At 40.0% G+C, this 21450-nt stretch overlaps 1 protein-coding gene across 1 annotated transcript in view; it reads left to right on the plus strand.

Moving 5' to 3' along the window:
- Positions 1-21192, plus strand: part of MDFIC2 (MyoD family inhibitor domain containing 2) — a gene marked incomplete at both ends in the record, with an annotated part of 98718 nt that extends 77526 nt beyond the window's left edge. Inside the window, 2 exons of the mRNA XM_082847451.1 lie at positions 8097-8318; positions 20933-21192. Coding sequence (XP_082703577.1) covers positions 8097-8318; positions 20933-21192 — 482 coding nt within the window. The remainder of the gene's footprint in view (positions 1-8096; positions 8319-20932) is intronic.
- Positions 21193-21450: the final 258 nt, after the last annotated feature.

Raw genomic sequence — 21450 nt, forward strand, 5'->3', positions numbered from 1 at the left:
AGAATTTTTAGACTTTCACCAGGATCAACTGGCATAGCAAGAGTGGGAGAGGAAGACCAATGGAAGATGTGCTCAGAAACACCTGTCCCAGGGAAAATGAGTCAATTGTCAACTGAAAGCTGAGACACCCCACGTTCAATCTGTCAGTCAGTTCATCAGTCATCTGAAATTTACTTAACGCTTGCTTTCTGCCAGACACTGTGCCAGGTGCTGGAAAATCAAAGATGAATGGAGGTCACATTTCTTCAAGGAGCTCACAACAGAAAAGGGAAGAGAAATACATCCACAATTAGCCACAGTACAATAAATGGAAGTATAGGCTATAATGAGGACCAACCCAGGTCTCTGGGGGCTCTCAAAGGTAACAATTTCAGTTGGAGTGGGGGGCAGTGTAGGAAGCTTCACCTAGGAGATGACACTTGCAATGGTCTTTGAGGGATAAGTTTGGAAAATGCAATCATTTGTAAGAATTCTGGTTTTGAGCAAACACAGAACGTGCTTCCTAATCAAACACCAGCAAAATCGCTTAGCCTAGAGAAAGGAAAATCAGAAAGGACAAAGGAGTTATACTTCAGAAAAGTGTCTTGATCTCATATCAGAGTGCCTGGTTCCATAAAGCAATTTGTGAAAGTTTGACTGTCATAGGAATTAGAAGGCATAAGTTCAAGTACTAGCCCTGCCCCTTACCAGCCGGGTAATCTTGGGCAAACCATTAAAATCTCTGACACTCCATCTACTTCCTCATTCATATAATGGTGATAATAATACTTTGCAATACTGTTGTGAGCGTCAAATGAGATAATGCAAGTAAGAGACTTTCAGTGACATTCAAATAGTTGGGATGATAAATTGTGATGGTTTTAACATAATAGAGACGATCGTGAATAATTATAATTTAATTTTTAACATTTATATTCAAACATAACAGTAAAAAAAGAAATCAAATCTATACACAACACCAATTATACATGAGTTTATAGCCTGATTGGCTTCATTTATTTTTTCAAAGCTCTTAACCTATTACTAATCCAAGTGCATCAAGCTATAAAAACTGCTAACCAATTACTGTTTTCCTAAGATAACATAATCTCTGCTTCTTGAGACACTTTATACTAACGTTAAACTGAAGCTAACTGCATGAAAATGAAATGGAGACTCATAATTGCAAACTGTTTTCATGTCTAAAGAAGATTCAACCACTTCCTAGGACTGAACTGCTCCTTGTTAAAGTTTAAGATCAAGCTATAAAAGTATATCACTTAGCCTATGTCTGCCTACCGGTGCAAAGTATAGTGGCAAGCAGAAAACGGAGGTAATTATCTAGAAACATTAGGCCAAAAATCCCACTTCGGCCCCAAAAGACTGAAGTTGCTTTGCAGGTATCAGGGAAGCCTGAGGAGGGGGCCACGTTCAACTTTCTCTTAGAACCTTCTTCTCCATGAATCCTTTTTACCTTGAACACTCATTGCTGTGACATCTGGAGGAATAATATTCTTTTGCTTTTTCTCTCTCTAAAAAACAAGATTTACTAAGGCTGACTGAAAAGGCTTAAAATGCCCTCTTGTCATGGCCCTTGATAAACATTTTACCTACTGTTTTTTGAAGCAGAGTTTCAGTTGAAGTGCTGCAGAAGACAAAGCAAAACAATGATATGTAAAACTGCTGCTTTAACCAGAATGCCTTAAAAAACAAAACAAACAAACAAAAAACCTGAATGTCTTTAAAAGACATCTAACCAGAGCTGGCATTTGAAAAATTAAAGAAAAAGAAGGTCCAGTATAATATTCTTAGTTCATTTATCCCTCCCCCATCAAAAAATAGATGTAATGAACCCAAGATTTTTTGTTCAGTCTAACTAACAGGATATAACAATGGAATGCTCCATGAATTACTTACTGCCATTCATTTCAAAAGGTGAGAACATTTTAGGAGGCCTTCAACGCTCACCTTGAGAAAACTACCTTCAACGCTCACCTTGAGAAAATTACCCCACTCAGCTTCCAAAAAAGAAAATGTGGGTTTTTTCAAAAAAAAAAACACCTTCTTTGAGTATCAGTTACCTTTTATTATGCTTTTGTGACTACTAAGGAACCCTCATCGTCCTCATTTTGTTCTGTCTTTAGCCATACTATCAAATCTCAAATTTAACTCAATGTAAGAAAAATAATGCTCTATACATACAGAAAATGACTCTAGCTCGTTCTAATAATTTTCATCATGTGTGATCATGTTGTATGCTTTTCTCTACTTTGTGTATTGTGTCATTACCTACCAAGCTGTGGAGAAGAAAGTCCATATAGTCTAACAATAACAACAAAATATCATTTCTGACATTTGTGTGAACTTTAAAAACTTTACATACAAAGGAAAGAACTTTTTTTTATCTCTACCGTGTCAGCTTACTAACCATACTTATTTATTAATGGTTTAGTAGCTTACACTTTGAAATGTCACTTGTCTGTTTTGATCTGATTTCAACCACGGATAATCACAGTACTGAATTCTAAGCTAGACTACAATTTAAATCCAAAGGAAAATATAATTCACCATTACAGCTTTAAAAATGGTCCAAACACTTGAAATACACACTCACCTTAAACGTTTTGGTCTAGAATTAAAATTAAAATCACCCTGCCTTAACAACTTATCTAATAATTTTCATAGAGGCTTCTGGAGTTTAGCGTTCACAAGAAAAACTTAACAACAAGCAACTTTTGTCAAAGGCAATTTGTCGGTAGAATGGATAAGTTAACTGAGAATAAGAGAATGGGAAAGAAAGAGCTGCTGACATCTTGTGTGTATGCATGATGTGCGTCTGCTTTGTTTCGTTTTGCTTTTTCATGAGTAATATGACCAGAAGAGTACTGCTCACGACATCATTTTGATTACAGTGAGTAACTCTCTTAGGAGAGTTGTTACTATAGTTGAGATCAATGATTACTGAAACACAGGCTGACCTTGTTTCATTGTGCTTTGCTGTATAGTGCTTCACAGATACTGTGTTTTTTATAAATTGATGGTTTGTGGCAACCCTGCATCAAACAAGTCTATCAGAGTCATTTCTTCCAACAGCATTTTCTCACTTCGTGTCTCTGTGCCACATTTTGATAATTCTCACAATATTTCCAACTTTTTCATTATTACTGTATTTGTCATGGTGATCTGGGATCAATGATCTTTGCTATGACTATGGCAAAAAGACAACAACTCACTGACAGCATTTTTCAGCAGTGAAGCATTTTTAAGTAACGTATGTACCTTGTGTTTTTAGACATAACGCTGTTGCACACTTAGTAGACTACACTATAGTGTAAACAGAACTTTTATATGCACTGGGAGAGCAAAAAATTCGTGTGACTTGCTTTATCGCAGTATTTCCTTTATTGTGGCCATCTGCAACAGAACCAACAGTATCTCTGAGGTATGCCTTGGAGTCCAGATTTGAGGGCACAGAAGATTAAACCTGAGTGGTAGTATTTCAAATGAAAAAACAGAGATGGACTTGTGAGATATTTAGAAGGAATAAGAAAGAAAAACTGGAAGGTCATTGAACGGAGAGATGGGGCAAATCGAATATTTTTAAGCTCATGAAACTGGCAAAATGACAATACTATGAAAAGAAACTGAACTGTGAATTCTCCAGGGATATCCAGGATTACCAAGTTTGGGGAGGAGAATGAGGGGCCAATAGAAAGAGACACAGTAATTGTAAGGATTTGGCCAGTAATTCAAATAAAACATCCAATAGTCAGTTGCAAGTTTGAGACTGCAATCTGTGATGACTCTGGGTCTCTTGAGGACTATTTGCTCTTAGTCTTTGAATTCCCAAGCACCTAGTACAGCTAGACACATAGCTTTTGTGGCTGGCTGGCTAACTGCATAGAGATTTGGGGCCCAAGTGCACAAAGAAAATAAGTTGTGAGTGTGAACGAATACAGACTTTAAGACCAAGGAACAAAGAAAGGAGCCAAGAGAACAAAGTTTGAGAAAAAACTACATTGAAGGAATAGGAGGGAAAAAAGAAACCAATAATCAAGATAGGAAAGGTCAAAGAAGTAAACCCAGACAGAGAAATGGGAAGGGAAGGGAGGGGGAAAACAAGAATAGGATGGGGGGGGGGGAGAAGAGATGTTACTTATTCATGATTTGAATTCATATATATAGAGACTCAGAAGATGCACCAATGCAAAAATTCTAAAGTCACACTTAGTGAGCAAAAATGAAAATCATTAAAATGTTTCATTAATGACTTAAAGTAAATAAATTAACAGCTCCTGTCACATTGATTCATCCATTGCATGTGGGCACTCAATAAATGTTAATTGAATTAAATTAATAACATTTGCTCAGTGGTAATAAAAAATTAATTTACTGTCTGTCGTCTCTGTTACTTAAGTTTATGCCCATTGCTTCTGCAATTACTTCTAGCCCAAAGAGAAATTTTCTATTTCCCTGACTTTCAGTACACACTTTCTTTCCCAAGAAATACAGTTGAACTTCTAATTTTTGTCCTAATTTTGGTGATTTTTTCCTGTTGAAAAAAATTATTTTCTCTAAGTTAATGTCAAGAACTATGTATAACATCCCAAATTTAGTTTCACGAGTTCCTTATTTAATTCCAAAATAGTTTTCTCTGCAGAAGATGTGATACCACTTTTTATGTGTTTCTCCTTTTAGCTTATGCTACTTTATAATACTTTGGGTACAAAGTCAAATAACACCACAAAAGAAGGAATCTGGGGAAATTACTGTTAGCATTCCATCTATAAAAGATGGAAGATGTCAGTAACATTCACCCAAAAATTGTGACTCATTTCAGATGTCAGAATTCTGGGTTGAACAGACTGGGTTCTGAAATGTGTGTTTGTCAGATGATTTTCTAATGAGTAACAGATAGTTCCCAGTGGGGAATGAAAAAAAAATAAAAATATAAACAGAGATTATAGAATTAAAATAACTTTATGAATGGCAGTTTAACTTCTCCATAAAATTCTCTCAGTACAAGCCCAGTGTCTCCAAATGGTTGCTTAATGTAGCACACCACTTAGATTCAAAATGCTATACTTAAAAGTGTCGAGAAATTAAAAAGAGAATCATATACCACTTGGCTGTATACTGTATTCTCCGCATGTTCTTATATTCCAGTAACCTCTATCCAACTTTTTTTTTGTTACTGAATTACTTTGTGCAAAAGCAATTTACATTACATGCAGCCTGACTATGTGTGATAATTTGAGCTGATTGTCAATTAATTCTGTAGTAAATAGCTGCTGTAATCTCTATACTCATCAAGGTTTTCTTATCTATCAACTCTTCCTGAAATGCTCTTTGATGTACGGGATACAGCAGCTGTAACTAAAGAGGCAGGATTCCCTAAGTGTGCAAGAAAGTAGTCTTAGCTTTGCAAAGACTGCTTAGGTATGTCTGTAAAGCAACGTTATTTTCAAGGCTTGATTTCAGGTAGGTGACACATCACGGGATTGAGAGTGAAGAGGGTTTTGCTGATGTGCAGTCCCAATAGTGAGGAAGCAGAGATAAAAGCTAAGAACAAATTGGAGAAAATGTTGAATAATATAAAGAGACAGGGACGAGAGCAAAGCTTTTGGAATCCAAACGGCCTGGGTTCAAATCCCAGCTCTACCATTTACTAACAAGGAAGCCTCAGGGAACTTATCTAAATAAACTAAGCCTTGGTTACGCTCATTCATCTGTTAACTTGGGGTACCAATTTATACATTTCCCATCTGTCCTGGGAGGCTGCCAGTATTACCTCCTAGAGTCTTTGTGATGCTTAAATTAAATAAGGTACATAGTGGTAACACAGAACTTGACATACAAGGTATACAATTCTGTGTGCTCTGTGTGTGTGTGTGTGTGTGTGTGTGTGTGTGTATGTGTGTGTGTGCGCACGTGTATAAAGCAGTGGTTTGATATTCAAAATTGGTGGTTTTGCCCCATGGAGGAAATGTGGCAATATCCACAGACCTTTTGTTTGTCATGTCCTAGGGCAGCTGGTGTTACTGGCATCAAGTAGGTAGAAGACAGGGATGCTGCTAAACATCCTACAATCTCCCTGTGACAAAGAATTATCTGGCCCCAAATATCAGTGCTTCTCTAAGTACTGAAGGCATAATGTGAGTGACTATTTGTGATTAAAGCTGGTTACTTGACACTTTGATATCCAAGCAAGAAAAATAAACTATGATTTTTGTCATCATCGTCATCATCATCGTTATCATCACTATACCATTAATTTGGTGAATCTCTCTTGGGTTAAAGGAACCCAAGAGCTTCCCAATCTGTTGAACTAATTCTATCTATTCAATATTACATTAACTGCTATCAACAATAGATGCTTTTCTGAACCCCTATTTCTGCAACCAAGAGATTTAAAGCTAGCAGCCTAAGAGGTAGGGAATAAAAATTAAACACTGTTGAAAGCCAAAGCTGTATGGAGGCTCAGAAAGCAACAAAAATGGCCTAAGACAACTGTGCGTGCAATACTGTCAGCTCTCGTGCCAGTTAGGAGCCTTTGGAGAGCAACTGCCTCGTGATTAGCTTCTGAAAATCACTGATGTATGTATCAGTGGCTGTCCTCTCCTTCCTCCACTCTCAAAAGCAGAAGGCCCCTGTGGCAGTGGTTCCCAAACTTTTCTGCATGTTGGAATCACTCAGGGAGCTTTGAAAATCTCTCAGGAAATGTGATCTAATCTGTTGAGGGGGAGGAGGGATTGCCTGAGCTTTAAAAAAATTCCAAATTTTTAGAACGTTTCCTAGATGATTCTACCCTGTAGACACATCTACCACTGTCCTAGGAGGCAGGATCAAGCAGAGATTTCCATCTACCTCAAACTAAGACGCAATTTCTGGAAGGACAATGAAAACGGACTTGGCAAGAATGTATTTCTTGCACAGAGCTACCTAAGCACAGTAAAATTAAACCAGGTTGCCAACTGCTTTATTGATTTCAGTCACTCTGTGAGCATCACTGAATCAGGCATTGCGCTAGTGATGGAAAACGCAATTCTCTAGAAGGCATCTTCACTATCTCCCAATAGTGCTGCCACATCACCAGGACTGATGCTTGTTTAGGTCTGAAGAAGTCCCTGGGTGTCATCCTGGATGCAGGTTTGAGAATACCTTCTGTTAACTCTTCTCTCCATCTTAGGATGATTTAATTGGTGTAGGTAAGCTATACACTGCCTGCATCACTACCCCGTCTGGATGTTTCTGAAAGCCAGGGACCATGCTTGTCTTAGTCAGCACTTAATCCCCAGTTTCGAGACCAGTGCTTGTTATGTAACAGACCCTCAATTATTCTGCGGGAACCAGTAAATGAGTATGGGAGTTCTGAAATACACGAAGCACCTAGGTCTTTTCAGCCTTCGCTGTGCCTCTCCAAACCAGAACCTCAGTAAAGGACTTTACTCTAGGTTCCCTGCCAGGTGGTCACATGGAAATAAAAGCCTGTTCCCAAGAAGTACACCCCCAAAGCCACAAAGACTATCAACTTCATAGACACCTAACAAATGGCAAGGCAGAGAAAAGACTGGCGAAGTAAGAGACTTTAAGGGCAGATGTAGAAATGGGCTTATAGGATGGTTATGTGTGACCACTTTTCTTATACAGGGCAGGAAACTGAGGTTTGTAGACACAAAGAAATAAAACAACTTGATTGCGATCACATACATTACTTAACAGCATTTAAGACACTTCTACTACTTCTGAGATCCATAAAACATTATGACAATAAGCTGACAATATTCTATGAGGTTTTGTTAATCCTAGTGAATGAATGCCTTGATTCTCCCCACCCATCACTATAAAAACCACTGTGTTTCTGAAATAAGTGGTACAAATTACTGTGATAGGTGAAACTTGTAATATGGGTAAGATTTTATAATTACTCAACTTTTATTCTTACATATATTTTCATTCAAGATAATACTGTCCAATAATGCTTCATGCTTCTAAATAAGATTTTAATCTTATAAAAGCCTAGAATGTGAATTTTTCTGCCAACGTCCCTTCTTGGATCGGGAGGTCACGTCAACTATAAGCGGGTCTGTGTATGTGTGTTTTCTTTTTTCCTCTAGATACGCAACTCACAAACGGAAAGCAGGCAGACGAGAAAGCCATTAATACCATCGTTATAAACTCAGTATCCGAATTCAAAATCACAGATGGACCAGCCAAGGAAACCCCCAGTGAGAAAAAACTGTCAGAATCCAGCATATCACTGACCTCCCTTGAAGAATGCCAAACGAAATTTTCCTACCTCCAAACTCATCCTTCAGTTCATCCAAGAGACACTGATGGTATGTTTCTCACAATCAACCCATCTCTAAATAAAGCTCCCCAAACCCCAGCCCCTGGAAAACCATCATATATGCTGTTAGAAAAAAAAAAGTCTTCATGAATATTAAACAGGAAGGCTTCAATTTGAAAACTCTGATGAATGACACATGTCAAGGTCACCTGGCAATTATGAGGTGCTTGGCAGGTTGTTTGCTCTCAAAGCTGGGAGTTTGAGGCAAAGTGTTTTAAATAGCTAGAGTGAGGTAAAATCATTCTTGCTATGGAGCTATGAAGTAGACTAAAAAATGGCCAATTTTTTTCTCTTCTTGCATCTGGGACTATTCAACCCGCGACTCTAGGCTTGAGAGGAGAAGAAGATAGGGTGGAATAGCATTGCAAAGCTGGAAAAGTATAAATATAGACTGCAGCAAAATACAAGGATGCTTACACCAGCAGCCTGTGGAAAAGGGTTGGTTCCTCTAGGTAACATCACCTCCTAGGCATTCGAATCAGTGCAAAGCTACACCAAACCACCTCTATATATGACATAAGAGGCATGTTGCATTTGCAAAACCAATTGCAAATTGAATTTATGCTAAATGATCAGCACAGTCAAGTTCAAGGTCATGGACTCCACACCAAGACATACGGAATTTTACTCATGTTAACTTTGCACTGACCTTCATAGGAGACATAAACCATTCAGGAATTGTGTAATGTTCCATATTGACATTTGCATTTAAAGAAACATTGAAGTTTCTCAAAGGAAAACATAAAAAGGTACAGTTTCTGGTCCATATTTAAATTCATATTTACTTTTTTAAAATAAGATAAAAAAGTGAAATAAACTTTGCATAACAGGAACTTTGAAATCACATCAGTTTAATTCCTGGCTCTGAAATTTATTCACTGTAACACTGGATTAAGTTTTTTACCATCTCTAAATCTCAGACTCAGTTATATAATGGAGCTAGTAACACGCAATAGGGTGTTTTGAAGATCAAATGAAATAACATGGGTAAAACATCCAGTAGACAACCTCTCACAGAACAGATGTTCGACTTCTGCTTTTATTATGATTATGGTTTTAAAAAGTAAGGGGAGAGATTTCTAATACACATTATATATGATCTCGTGAAAACATTGCCATGGAGGCTTTAGACTAGAAGACACAATTGCCTGCAGTTGCCAGGAGACAGTGCAAATAAGGAAGTACCTCCAGATGTATGATAGGGATGGGTGAGGACTGTGGCAAGGAGAACACTGCCTCTACTCAGCTCCAGCTAATTGTTGCCAGAAGGAAAAAGAGGTTCAGACCTGCCAGAACTAGAGTGTTACAGGAAATCTCCCAATTTTTAAGTGTTGGCAATAGTTCTATTTCTTCTATGAAGCCCCAGACACTCCCAACAATACACAGCTTTCAGCTAACTTTGGCCAATAGGCTGCCAGGTATGACCTTGAGTCCAAGATGATGTCCAAGCTTCTGGTTTTGTTAGAGCTTGATGCTAATCAAGAAAACAGGCAAGGGCTTCCCCGGTGGCGCAGTGGTTGAGAGTCCGCCTGCCGATGCAGGGGACACGGGTTCGTGCCCCGGTCCGGGAAGATCCCACATGCCACGGAGCGGCTGGGCCCGTGAGCCATGGCCGCTGAGCCTGCGCATCCAGAGCCTGTGCTCCGCAACGGGAGAGGCCACAACAGTGAGAGGCCCGCGTACCGCAAAAAAAAAAAAAAAGAAAGAAAACAGGCAACAGAGGAGAGTTCTCTACATTTTGACAATAGAGAATTTTATCAGATCATGTAAGAGATGCATGGATTTTTACTTGTAATGGATCTTGGTTGTAATGATCCCAGAATTACGAATTACCATTATATGTATCCACACAATACAGGAGAGTGCCCCTCCGGAACCACTCTGATCTGTCTTATCAGGTATCTTGGCAGAATGAGAAGGACCAATGCAGCTAGCATGATACCTGAACCCTTGTATTCTCAGGGAAGACCAAAATGACTACTCCATTAAAATGGCAGCACATACTCAGGAGCCTCATGTAGGAAAAGAACCAACTACTCTTTCTTCAAAAGGGCAAAGGAGATTCATGAAGACCATTGAATTACACTGTTTTCTTAGGCCCTGGACAGAGGCTATTATGACCCAGAAAATTCCAGTATTAAGCTGACAACACAGGTAATAGCTCATCCTCATTTCTCACACTGCAAAAAAAAAAAAAAAAAAATCCCCCCACTGAGGTAAGAGTTTTTGGTACCTGGTTAAAAAACAGAGTAAAACACCTAGACTAGGGCCCACAAATAGTGCTAAGAACCTCTCATTATCCTAGATAGCAAACATCAAGGAAATAAAGAGTTAAGTCAGACTCATTGCATTTTAGGAAAATTTTGATAGTAATTAATTTAAGGATGCAGAAATTGAGAACTGGGGTCACTGTTCATACTGAGATAAATACAGAAATATCTTTCAGGAACAGCAGGGGAAACAGAAGGGAAAAGAGAAGATTGCATCCACTTTTATGTAGTTTGTGGTTAATTTATTTTCAAATATATAAATGAGTGCATAGGAATGGATGCTTAATTGCTAATATCTATTATTTATATACATTGCCCCACTTAAAACAGGATGGAGAAGCCTCACACATGCAGATTTTGTAAAATGTGTTACATCCATTAGCACAGTTCATGATGTGTACTCTGATGGGAATTTAAAATGATCTTTACTGCACATCACACACTATGTGCTGCGACATTATTATTAAATTGTGCCTCATCCTGTGTGGTCCCTTTCCTGAAGAAAATGGAACAAGTACAGAGCACTATCTGTGCCTCTGCTCCTGCTTCTATGTTCAGATTGCAAAAGCATCCCCGTGGATGATAAAACCAGGGATACACATGATATGAGAAAACAGCCTCCTTAAAAAGAATCTTGAGAATAAACCTAATTGATGTATAATTTTGAATTTGAGATGTCTCATCCAGGTGGAAGGGGAAAATCATAAATACAAGATACCTCAAAAGAACAGTCTTAATTACACCATGGACTACTGAATAAAATGATTACATTTTCTACACTGTAAATTTCATACAATTAAATGCAATAGTGTCATCTTATAAAATGTTTCAATTTTATAATTATTTCAGTTCATTTGCTCAGAAAAAAACATAAGCAAAAACTTACTAAGTATCACCCAAATCTAGTCATTCTAGTTCTAAAGAACTGACTTGAATGTTAGTTGTGCTTGTCTGAACTTAAATAGATCTTGACATATTTAAGTAGCTATTAAAATTGATAACATCAGGAATGATACCCCAGCTAGAGAAAGGCAGTCACACTTTATTTATTCCCATTCTGTATTACATTTTTTTAAAGAACTAGATGTTGGGGGAGTGGGAACCAATTTTTATACTTTTTTGGTTTATTTATTTATTTATTTGGCTGCATTGGGTCTTTGTTGCTGCGTGCGGGCTTTCTCTAGTTGCGGAGAGCGGGGCCACTCTTCCTTGCGGTGTGCGGGCTTCTCATTGTGGCAGCTTCTCTTGTTGCGGAGCATGGGCTCTAGGTGCACGGGCTTCAGTAGTTGCAGAACGCGGGCTCAGTAGTTGCAGCTCACAGGCTCTAGAGCGCAGGCTCAGTAGTTGTGGCTCATGGGCTTAGTTGCTCCGCAGCATGTGGGATCTTCCCAGACCAGGGCTCGAACCCGTGTCCCCTGCATTGGCAGGCGGATTCTTAATCACTGCACCACCAGGGAAGTCCCAATTTTGATACTCTTTGACCAAAAACTTTTAGTGATCAGTTGGAGACGGGTGTCATGAATCTTGTTATTATGGCAAATTCTCTCAGGGACAGCACATTAACCATTAACGTATGAGAATACTGGGGGTATCTTGTCTTTTTTTTTCTTACTTTGTTTTGGGGGGAGAGGAAGGGAGACTGTTGTTTATCTGGGGTCACTTCTGGAAGAATCATGTTCTTGCCACTTTGGAAAATGATTCCCAAAGATGCAGGAAGCATGTTTCTGGAGTTGAGGAATGCGCCAGGGACCGCAGAGGGCAGCTACAGCTACCTCTTGTTCCTCCCTCCTCCTGATCCTGGGGAATCATGGTGGCAAGAACACTGAAAGCTGGAAAGACAAACTCAGGGATTACAGGACCGTGAACGTGGGGCTGACCTCAGGTATATGAGTGGAAACTCCTTCGCACTGTTACCTTTTCCACCATGGTTAAACATGATCCATTCTTATGAGGCAGATTCTTCCTCTCTTTATTACCCTCTTTTTTGTTCTTTTTTAAATTGAAGTATACTTGATTTACAATATTGTGTTACTTTCAGGTGTACAGCATAGTGATTCAGTATTTTTGTAGGTTATTACAAGTTAATGGGTATAATTCTCTATGCTGTACAGTATATTCTTGTTGCTTATCTATTTTATACATAGTAGTTTGTATCTGTGAAGCCCATACCTCTAATTTGTGGCCCCCTTCCATCACCCCTTTGGTAACCACATTAAGATGTGGTATACATATACAAGGGAATACTACTCAGCCATACAAAAGAATGAAATACTTCCACTTGCAGCAGCGTGGATTATCCTAGAGAATATTCTGCTTAGCGAAGTAAATCAGACAGAGAAAGACAAACACTATATAAGTAGCCACTATCCAGTTAACATTTAGCACCTTTAGAAGCTGCAGTAGTCCTTCACGGGCGTGAGGATATCACTTAGCATATTATAGCCTCCACATCCTCAATGTACCCTAGGGGTGTAAAGAGGAAATGGAACCAACTTGAGAGGGATTTTATCATGCCTTCTTGCTCAAAGGCAAATACCACTTCCAGCTGAATGGCCTGCAGGTCTTGGATACATCTTAAACCTCCTTTAATCCAGGTTTAACGAAGGAAGAAGTAGGAAATGAGATGGGTACTATGACAGCAGCAACTAGAGCCTATGCCATGATGCCAGGTAGTCCAATAAAAGAAATTTAATACTTGGGAATGTGTTACAAAGGTATAGGGAGAGGTGAAAAGCTACGTGAGGAAATTACCGACAACAGGAAAGCTCTGCCACCTCCTCCCTTGGTCTCTCTAGGGCACTAGTAAATCACTACTACTGGCATTAGCTCATTGGCCACTAGCAACTAACTATTACTAGACAGACCACTAGTAAGTGGCATTAGCAGAAGTCACAAAGAGAAGGGCATTCAGAAAAAGATAAAACCAAAGGGAAGACACAAAGCAGAGAGAAAGAAGGAGATATACCCCAGGCTTTCCTTTCTCCCACCCTCCCATTTCCTATAGCTGCCTCCTATTGGCTGGAGCTAGCCAGAAGCCACCTGGCAGAACCTGCAAAACACACCTTACCAGTCTTGTGAATACAGAGGGGAGTAGGGTGAGAGGGGAATGGAAGGGAGAACAGGTCACCAGGAGGCCTAGAGCATCTGGTGCCAGGCTTGGACGTGACAGAAGAAAGCGTGTGTGTTATGAAGGGCAGGTCAGCTTCAGAGTTAAGGGCTCTGGAGGAGACAATCTAGGTTCACATGACAGCCCCACCACTTCCTGTATTTCTTAAATTCTCTGAGTCACAGTTTCCTCATCTATAGAACAGCAGTAGTACTCAACTGAGAGTTATCTCAAGACCCATGTGAGATGTTTGTAAAGTGTACAGGACTGCAAATTTGCTTTCCACGAACCAGCTGACACATCTAACAATGAGAAAGAGAGCACAGATTTTGGATCCAGAGCTAGATTAATTCCTTGCTCCACCACCATACAGGTGAAAGTTTTAGGACAGTCAGTGACAATCCCTAAGCCTTAGTCCTTACATCTAAATAGTGGGGACCATGTTGTTTATCTCTTATTGTTCATTTATTCATTCATTCAACAAGAGATAAGCCATTCTTGTGACTTAGGTTTTAGTAGGGAGGGAACTAATCAATAAACTAATTAGTATACTATCCTGTGGTCAGTGCTATGAAGAAAACAACAAAGCAGGGTGCTATGAAAGTTTCTGCAAGGATGTGATTTACAGGGAAGGTGTTTTAAGCTAAAGACCCAAAGGTTGAGTACGAATTAGGTAAAGTTGTGAGGGGAAAGTGTGCAACACAGGCCAGAGACAGAGCATGTACAAAGGCCCTGAGCTAGGTGCATGCCAGGAACTGAAACTTAACCAGTGTGGCTGGAGTGCAGTGAGTAAGGAGGACACTAGAACTGGAAGGCAGAGAAACAGGCAGGAACCTGATCACACAGGAGCTTGCAGGCTATGCCAAGGATTTAGGACTTGACTCTAAAGGGAGAGTGAGATGTTCCAATTAATGATTAACAGTATCACAGGGGCTGATGAATTTGAGGTGGGCTCATGTGGAAGCAGTGTCAGGACAGGAGGCTGTTTCTGTTGACCTGATGATGGCTGATGGTGGCTACAGCTAGGATGGTGGATAGAGGCTGATGGGTTTCAAATAGGAATTTGAGAGAGAATCAGCAGAACTCAGGAAAGAACTGGCTGGGAAGGGTATAATGAGGAAAGGGAAAATGACAAGAATGAGTCCCAGATTTGTGCCAATTAATCTGTGTGTTCGGGAGCCATTCACAAGAGAAAACGAGGGAAGAGACAGGTTTGTGGGATGCGGGAAAGAGGGACACCCATGATGTAATGCGGCCTTGGTAAGTGTGAGATATTCTGAGCACAGAGCAGAAGAGATGGGAAGCAGGCAGCAGGATGCAGGGATGATGTTTTGGATGGGCCGAGAGGAGAACTAATCATAGGCTATGACTCTGAACATCAAGTTTATTAAACATTAAAGTCCCAAGGAATACTGCAGGCAAAGGAAAATATACCCATTCAGGAGAACGGAAAGTTCAACTCTCTTTTCAAACAGTGCCATTTTCAATTTTCCTCTGAACTGCTTACGCTACCTTTGGGCAAACATAAACTGGCCATATGCAAAACAGGTCTGCCTGCTCGTGTATAATTATTTAATATGTCTTTTAGGAACAGTGTGGAACACACTTGAAAGTGGGGAAAAATCTGTTTTCAATTCATTAATGTTGCCGTGTTTCTCTAGGCAAGAGGCTCTGCCCTTTACAACCAAATAAAAAGGACTGACTTATAAACAGAAAAAAATGGGCTCTATTCTCAAGTGCAAAATAGAGAGATGGAAGGAAACAAATGCCAACTTCACCAAAGGATTAGGCCAACATATATTTTTTTATAAATAAAATCTATAGTGTACATCAGAAGCGGAGACCTCTGGAGTCTGCCAATTTGAGGAGACGTTGGCAAGAGGATTTGAACCAAACGGTTATACGCCCACAGGAAATTATAAGGCCATTTTACAAACAGGTTTTCACACTCTGATAGGAAACACCAGCTCCCATCCCCACAGAACACCCTACACACAACCTGACTTACTTCCAAGCCAAACTTTCAGTCTCGCACCTACAGAAGACAGGACCTAGTGGGAAAATCATTTGTATATGGTCATGGACTTGAGTCTCTAGCCTAAAAGATCAGGGAGCATTTGCTTGGAATATTTTCTTCTGAGAACTTCTTCTTTGCCAGGGGCTGCTATAACAGCGGTCTTGGAATTGCAAAAAACGTGACGAGGTTTTATGCCTGAAATCTTTGACCACCAACACGCCCTCTTCAGAAATGCATACGCAGAATAGCGTCTATGTACGGCACTCACTCACTCCTGAATTTCTGTGGGAGATTTATAGTGACTTATGAGTTACGGGTGAGTTGGCCACATGCTAGAAACTGGCTCTGAGTGAACAAAAATACTCCCAGTCTGGCAAAGAGATGAGTACACACACCACAGACATACTATGGAATAGTCCACCTAAACTACAAATATTGAGTAATGGCCACAGCACCTGCAACAATATATGGCAATTCAAGTGGTCATAAAAGTCATGGTGTGGTTCTTTACCACTGTCTTATGGGGAAGAAAGAAATGGACGGTGAGAGGCAGGGGGAGGGGAAGGAACACAGGGATGAAGGGAGATTTCTGTTTACCTATATGCAGAACTCACTTTAGACCTTTATAGATGTTTTTAAAAGAAATAAGAATGGTTTTCTTTAAAATATTTGTTCCCTTTCAGAGCAAGTTTCCATGCTCTCCCTTCTCTTAAACACTAAGAAGTATATGAATAAGAAAAGAAAAAAGTTTTCTGGAAAACATTGTTTGGATTCAATGAAGGGAGCTCTAGGAACACTTAGATCGCTCTGACAGGTGAGGCAAAGAGCGAAATCTCTCCTGCAGGCTTGTACAGTTACAGTCAACTGAAGTCTGAAAACCAAAGGTTATTAACATTCTTAATGGGGGAAAAAATAGATTACAAAAAGTCTAATGTTACTTGATTGATAAGCCCATCAGGAGGAATGAATTTTTCTCCAATTCATGCTAGAATGTTACTTTCAACCATCAAGTCTTCAGGATGCTGATTTTAATTAATTAGATGCTGTATCACATGAACACTTACCTACCCTTTTTCAAAACCCTCACATGTTGTTGAGACTTTCTTAACTAAAAAAAGGAAGAAAGGAAGGAAGGAAGCAAGGAAGGAAGGAAGGGAGGGAGGGAGGGAGGGAGGGAGGGAGGGAGAGAAAGAAAGAAAGGAGGGAGGGAGGAAGGGAAGGAAGGAAAAAGAAAGAAAAAGAAAGGAAGGAAACAGAAACTAGCAAACAGAATCCAGCAGCACATTAAAAGGATCAAACACCATGATCAAGTGGGGTTTATCCCAGAATGCAAGGATTCTTCAGTAAATGCAAATCAATCAATGTGATACACCATATTAACAAACTGAAGGAGAAAAACCATAGGATCATCTCAACAGATGCAGAAAAAGCTTCTGACAAACTTCAACACCCACTTATGATAAAAACTCTCCAGAAAGTAGGCATAGAGGGAACTTACCTCAACATAATAATAAAGGCCATATATGACAAACCCACAGCCAACATCATTCTCAATGGTGATAAACTGAAACCATTTCCACTAGATCAAGAACAAGACAAGTTTGCCCAATCTCACCACTGTTATTCAACATAGTTTTGGAAGTTTTAGCCACAGCAATCAGAGAAGAAAAGGAAATAAAAGGAATCCAAATCAGAAAAGAAGTAGTAAAAGTGTAACTTTTTGCAGATGACGTGATACCATTTATAGAGAATCCTAAAGATGCTACCAGAAAACTACGAGAGCTAATCAATGAATCTGGTAAAGTAGCAGGATACAAAATTAATGCACAGAAATCTCTTGCATTCCTATACACTTATGATGAAAAATCTAAAAGAGAAATTAAGGAAACACTCCCATTTACCACTGCAACAAAAAGAATAAAATACCTAGGAATAAACCTACCTAAGGAGACAAAACACCTGTATGCAGAAAACTATAAGACACTGATGAAAGAAATTAAAGATGATACAAACGGAGAGATACATCATGTTCTTGGATTGGAAGAATCAACATTGTGAAAATGACTATACTACCCAAAGCAATCTACAGATTCAATGCAATCCCTATCAAACTACCAATGGCATTTTTCACAGAACTAGAACAAAAAATTTCACAATTTGTATGGAAACACAAAAGGCCCCTAATAGCCAAAGCAATCTTGAGAAAGAAAAATGGAGCTGGAGGAATCAGGCTCCCTGACTTCAGACTATACTAGAAAGCTATAGTAATCAAGACAGTATGGTACTGGCACAAAAACAGAAGTATAGATCAATGCAACAGGATAGAAAGCCCAGAGAGAAACCCATGCACCTATGCTCACCTTATCTTTTTTTTTTTTTTTTTTTTTGCGGTATGCGAGCCTCTCACTGCTGTGGCCTCTCCCGTTGCGGAGCACAGGCTCCAGACGCGCAGGCTCAGCAGCCATAGCTCACGGGTCCAGCCACTCCGCGGCATGTGGGATCTTCCCGGACTGGGGCACAAACCCATGTACCCTGCATCAGCAGGCGGACTCTCAACCACTGCGCCACCAGGGAAGCCCGGTCACCTTATCTTTGATAAAGGAGGCAAGAATTTACAAGACAGCGTCTTCAATAAGTGGTGCTGGAAAAACTGGACAGCTACATGTTAAAGAATGAAATAAGAAAACTCCCTAACACCATACACAAAAATAAACTCAAAATGTATTAACGACCTAAATGTAAGGCCAGACACTATCAAATTCCTAGAGGAAAGCATAAGCAGAACACTTTATGACATAAATCACAGCAAGATCCTTTTTGACTCACCTCCTAGAGAAATGGAAATAAAAACAAAAATAAACAAATGGGACCTAATGAAACTTCAAAGCTTTTGCACAGCAAAGGAAACTATAAACAAGACCAAAAGACAACCCTCAGTATGGGAGAAAGTATTTGCAAATGAAGCAATTGACAAAGGATTAATCTCCAAAATATACAAGCAGCTCATGCAGCTCAATATCATAAAAACAAACAGCCCAATCCAGAAATGGGCAGAAGACCTAAATAGACATTTCTCCAAAGAAGATATACAGATTGCCAACAAACACATGAAAGGATGCTCAACATTACTAATCATTAGAGAAATGCAAATCTAAACTACAATGAGGTATCACCTCACACCAGTCAGAATGGCCATCATCGAAAGGTCTACAAACGATAAATGCTGAAGAGGGTGTGGAGGAAAGGGAACCCTCTTGCACTGTTGGTGGAACGTAAATTGGTGCAGCCACTATGGAGAAGAGTATGGAGGCTCCCTAAAAAACTAAAAATAGAATTACCATACGACCCAGCAATCCCACTATTGGGCATATACCCTGAGGAAACCGTAATTCAAAAAGCGTCACGTGGGCTTCCCTGGTGGCACAGTGGTTGAGAGTCCGCCTGCCGATGCAGGGGACACGGGTTTGTGCCCTGGTCCGGGAAGATCCCACATGCCGCGGAGCGGCTAAGCCTGTGAGCCATGGCCGCTGAGCCTGTGCGTCCGGAGCCTGTGCTCCACAACGGAAGAGGCCACAACAGTGAGAGGCCCGCATACTGGGAAAAAAAAAAAAAAGCATCACGTACCACAATGTTCATTGCAGCGCTATTTACAATAGACAGGACGTGGAAACAACCTAAGTGTCCATCGACAGATGAATGGATAAAGAAGATATGGCACATATATACAATGGAATATTACTCAGCCGTAAAAGGAAACCAAATTGAGTTATTTGTAGTCAGGTGGATGGACCTAGAATCTGTCATACAGAGTGAAGTAAGTCAGAAGGAGAAAAACAAATACTGTATGGTAACACATATATGGAACCTAAAAGGAAAAAAAAAATAGTCCTGAAGAACCTAGGGGCAGGAGAGGAATAAAGACACAGATGTACAGAATGGATTTGTCCTGAAGAACCTAGGGGCAGGAGAGGAATAAAGACACAGATGTACAGAATGGATTTGAGGACACAGGGAGGGGAAAGGGTAAGCTGGGACGAAGTGAGAGAGTGGCATGGACATGTATACACTACCAAATGTAAAATAGATAGCTAGTGGGAAGTAGACACATGGCACAGGGAGATCAGCTCGGTGCTTTGTGACCACCTAGACGGGTGGGATAGGGAGGGTGGGAGGGAGACGAAAAAGGGAGGGGATATGGGGATATATGTATATGTATAGCTGATTCATTTTGTTATATAGCAGAAACTAACACCACAATGTAAAGCAATTATACTCCAATAAAGATGTTAAAAAAAAAGAAAGGAAGGAAGGGAGGGAGGGAGGAAGGAAGGAAGATGTTAAGAAGTTATAATTTTAACAAGAGAACTGCTACATCTTCTAACTAATTCCCTTTATGGAAACAAAAAATACAATAATCTATAACCCATCACAGCTGTTTGGCTAGAATTACCAATTACCTTCAATGCCTTAGAGATACTTTTCACACTTTTACAAGTCTGCATAGTAAATTTTTAAACCAATTTTCTTAAAGAGGATTGATAAGATTTATACCATTTTAGGTGTACACGATGACATATTTCATTTAAGTTGATATAAAATCAAGGCTTTACATAAATGGAGGAAAAAGAAGACAGGGATTAAAAATAAAAGACAACCTGAAACAACTATGATTATTTAAAAAGTCATTTATGTTAGGTTTTGGTGCTTTTCACTCACATTTGAATATGGGTGTTGCAGATTTACTGGAGTCCACATCAAACAAATAAGAAAGCCTTGTGACGAGAAGCCAGAAATGTGTATGATCGCTCATTGTCCCCAGATCTAATTGCTGCTGCAAGCTCCCTGCACTTGGGGAGGACTTGCTGTTTTTCAGACCACTGCAAGGTTTCCAGATAGGCAGCTAATTGTGCGGCTTCCCAGCACCTCTGCAGGCAACGTAAATAAAGGAGTTTAGAAAAGTGACAGCACCTTAAATAACCAGATTACGTGGAATCAATAGGAAATGCTCAGGAAGTTAATGAAGCAATTAATTAAGTAGAGTGGATGGGGGAGGGGGAGCTTGAGAGGATAACTGGTGTACATCGCCCCTAATATGGATAAATAATTAAGAGCGGGCTATAAAGTTATCAAGCACACCACTGCACATGCCTCCTATTCATATGCGCCCCCAGAGGGGCCACCTGTAATTGTCTTTCTTCTTCTTTAAACAGAGGACTGTGCCTCCCTCATCCTCACCTGTCTGTTTTGCCAGTTTTTGGATTGTCTCCTGATGCTCCCGGATACGTGTGAAACGGTGTGTACCAGTTTGTGCTGCCCCTCTCACAGGTATCACCACACCTCAGATGAAAGCCACTCCCGGAATGACTGCAACTGCAACTGTGACATAGACTGCAGCCTTTTTGAATCTTGCCAGGAGACCAGTGAGTGTCTGGAGCTGGCCATGGAGATTTCAGAAATCTGTTACCACTAGCGTGACAAAGGAACCACATCCCGGCAGGCCCTTTGGCCCCCGGGGGAAACTCCATTACAATGAGACTGTGATTTCTATGCGCTGAAATGTAAGGACTGTATACATTTCTTGGATGCTCCAGACCATTTTATTCTGCACCTGTCTGGGAAAAAGCTAGTATTGTCAACTCAATGGCCTTATTCCAAATTTCCCAACCGCATGGCTCACTGAAAAATCAGATCTTGATCACATGTGATGAACAAATCTTAAATACCTCTT

This window comes from Leucopleurus acutus (genome assembly GCF_964270905.1).
Source record: "Leucopleurus acutus genome assembly, chromosome: 10".
Classification (NCBI taxonomy): Eukaryota; Metazoa; Chordata; class Mammalia; order Artiodactyla; family Delphinidae; genus Leucopleurus; species Leucopleurus acutus.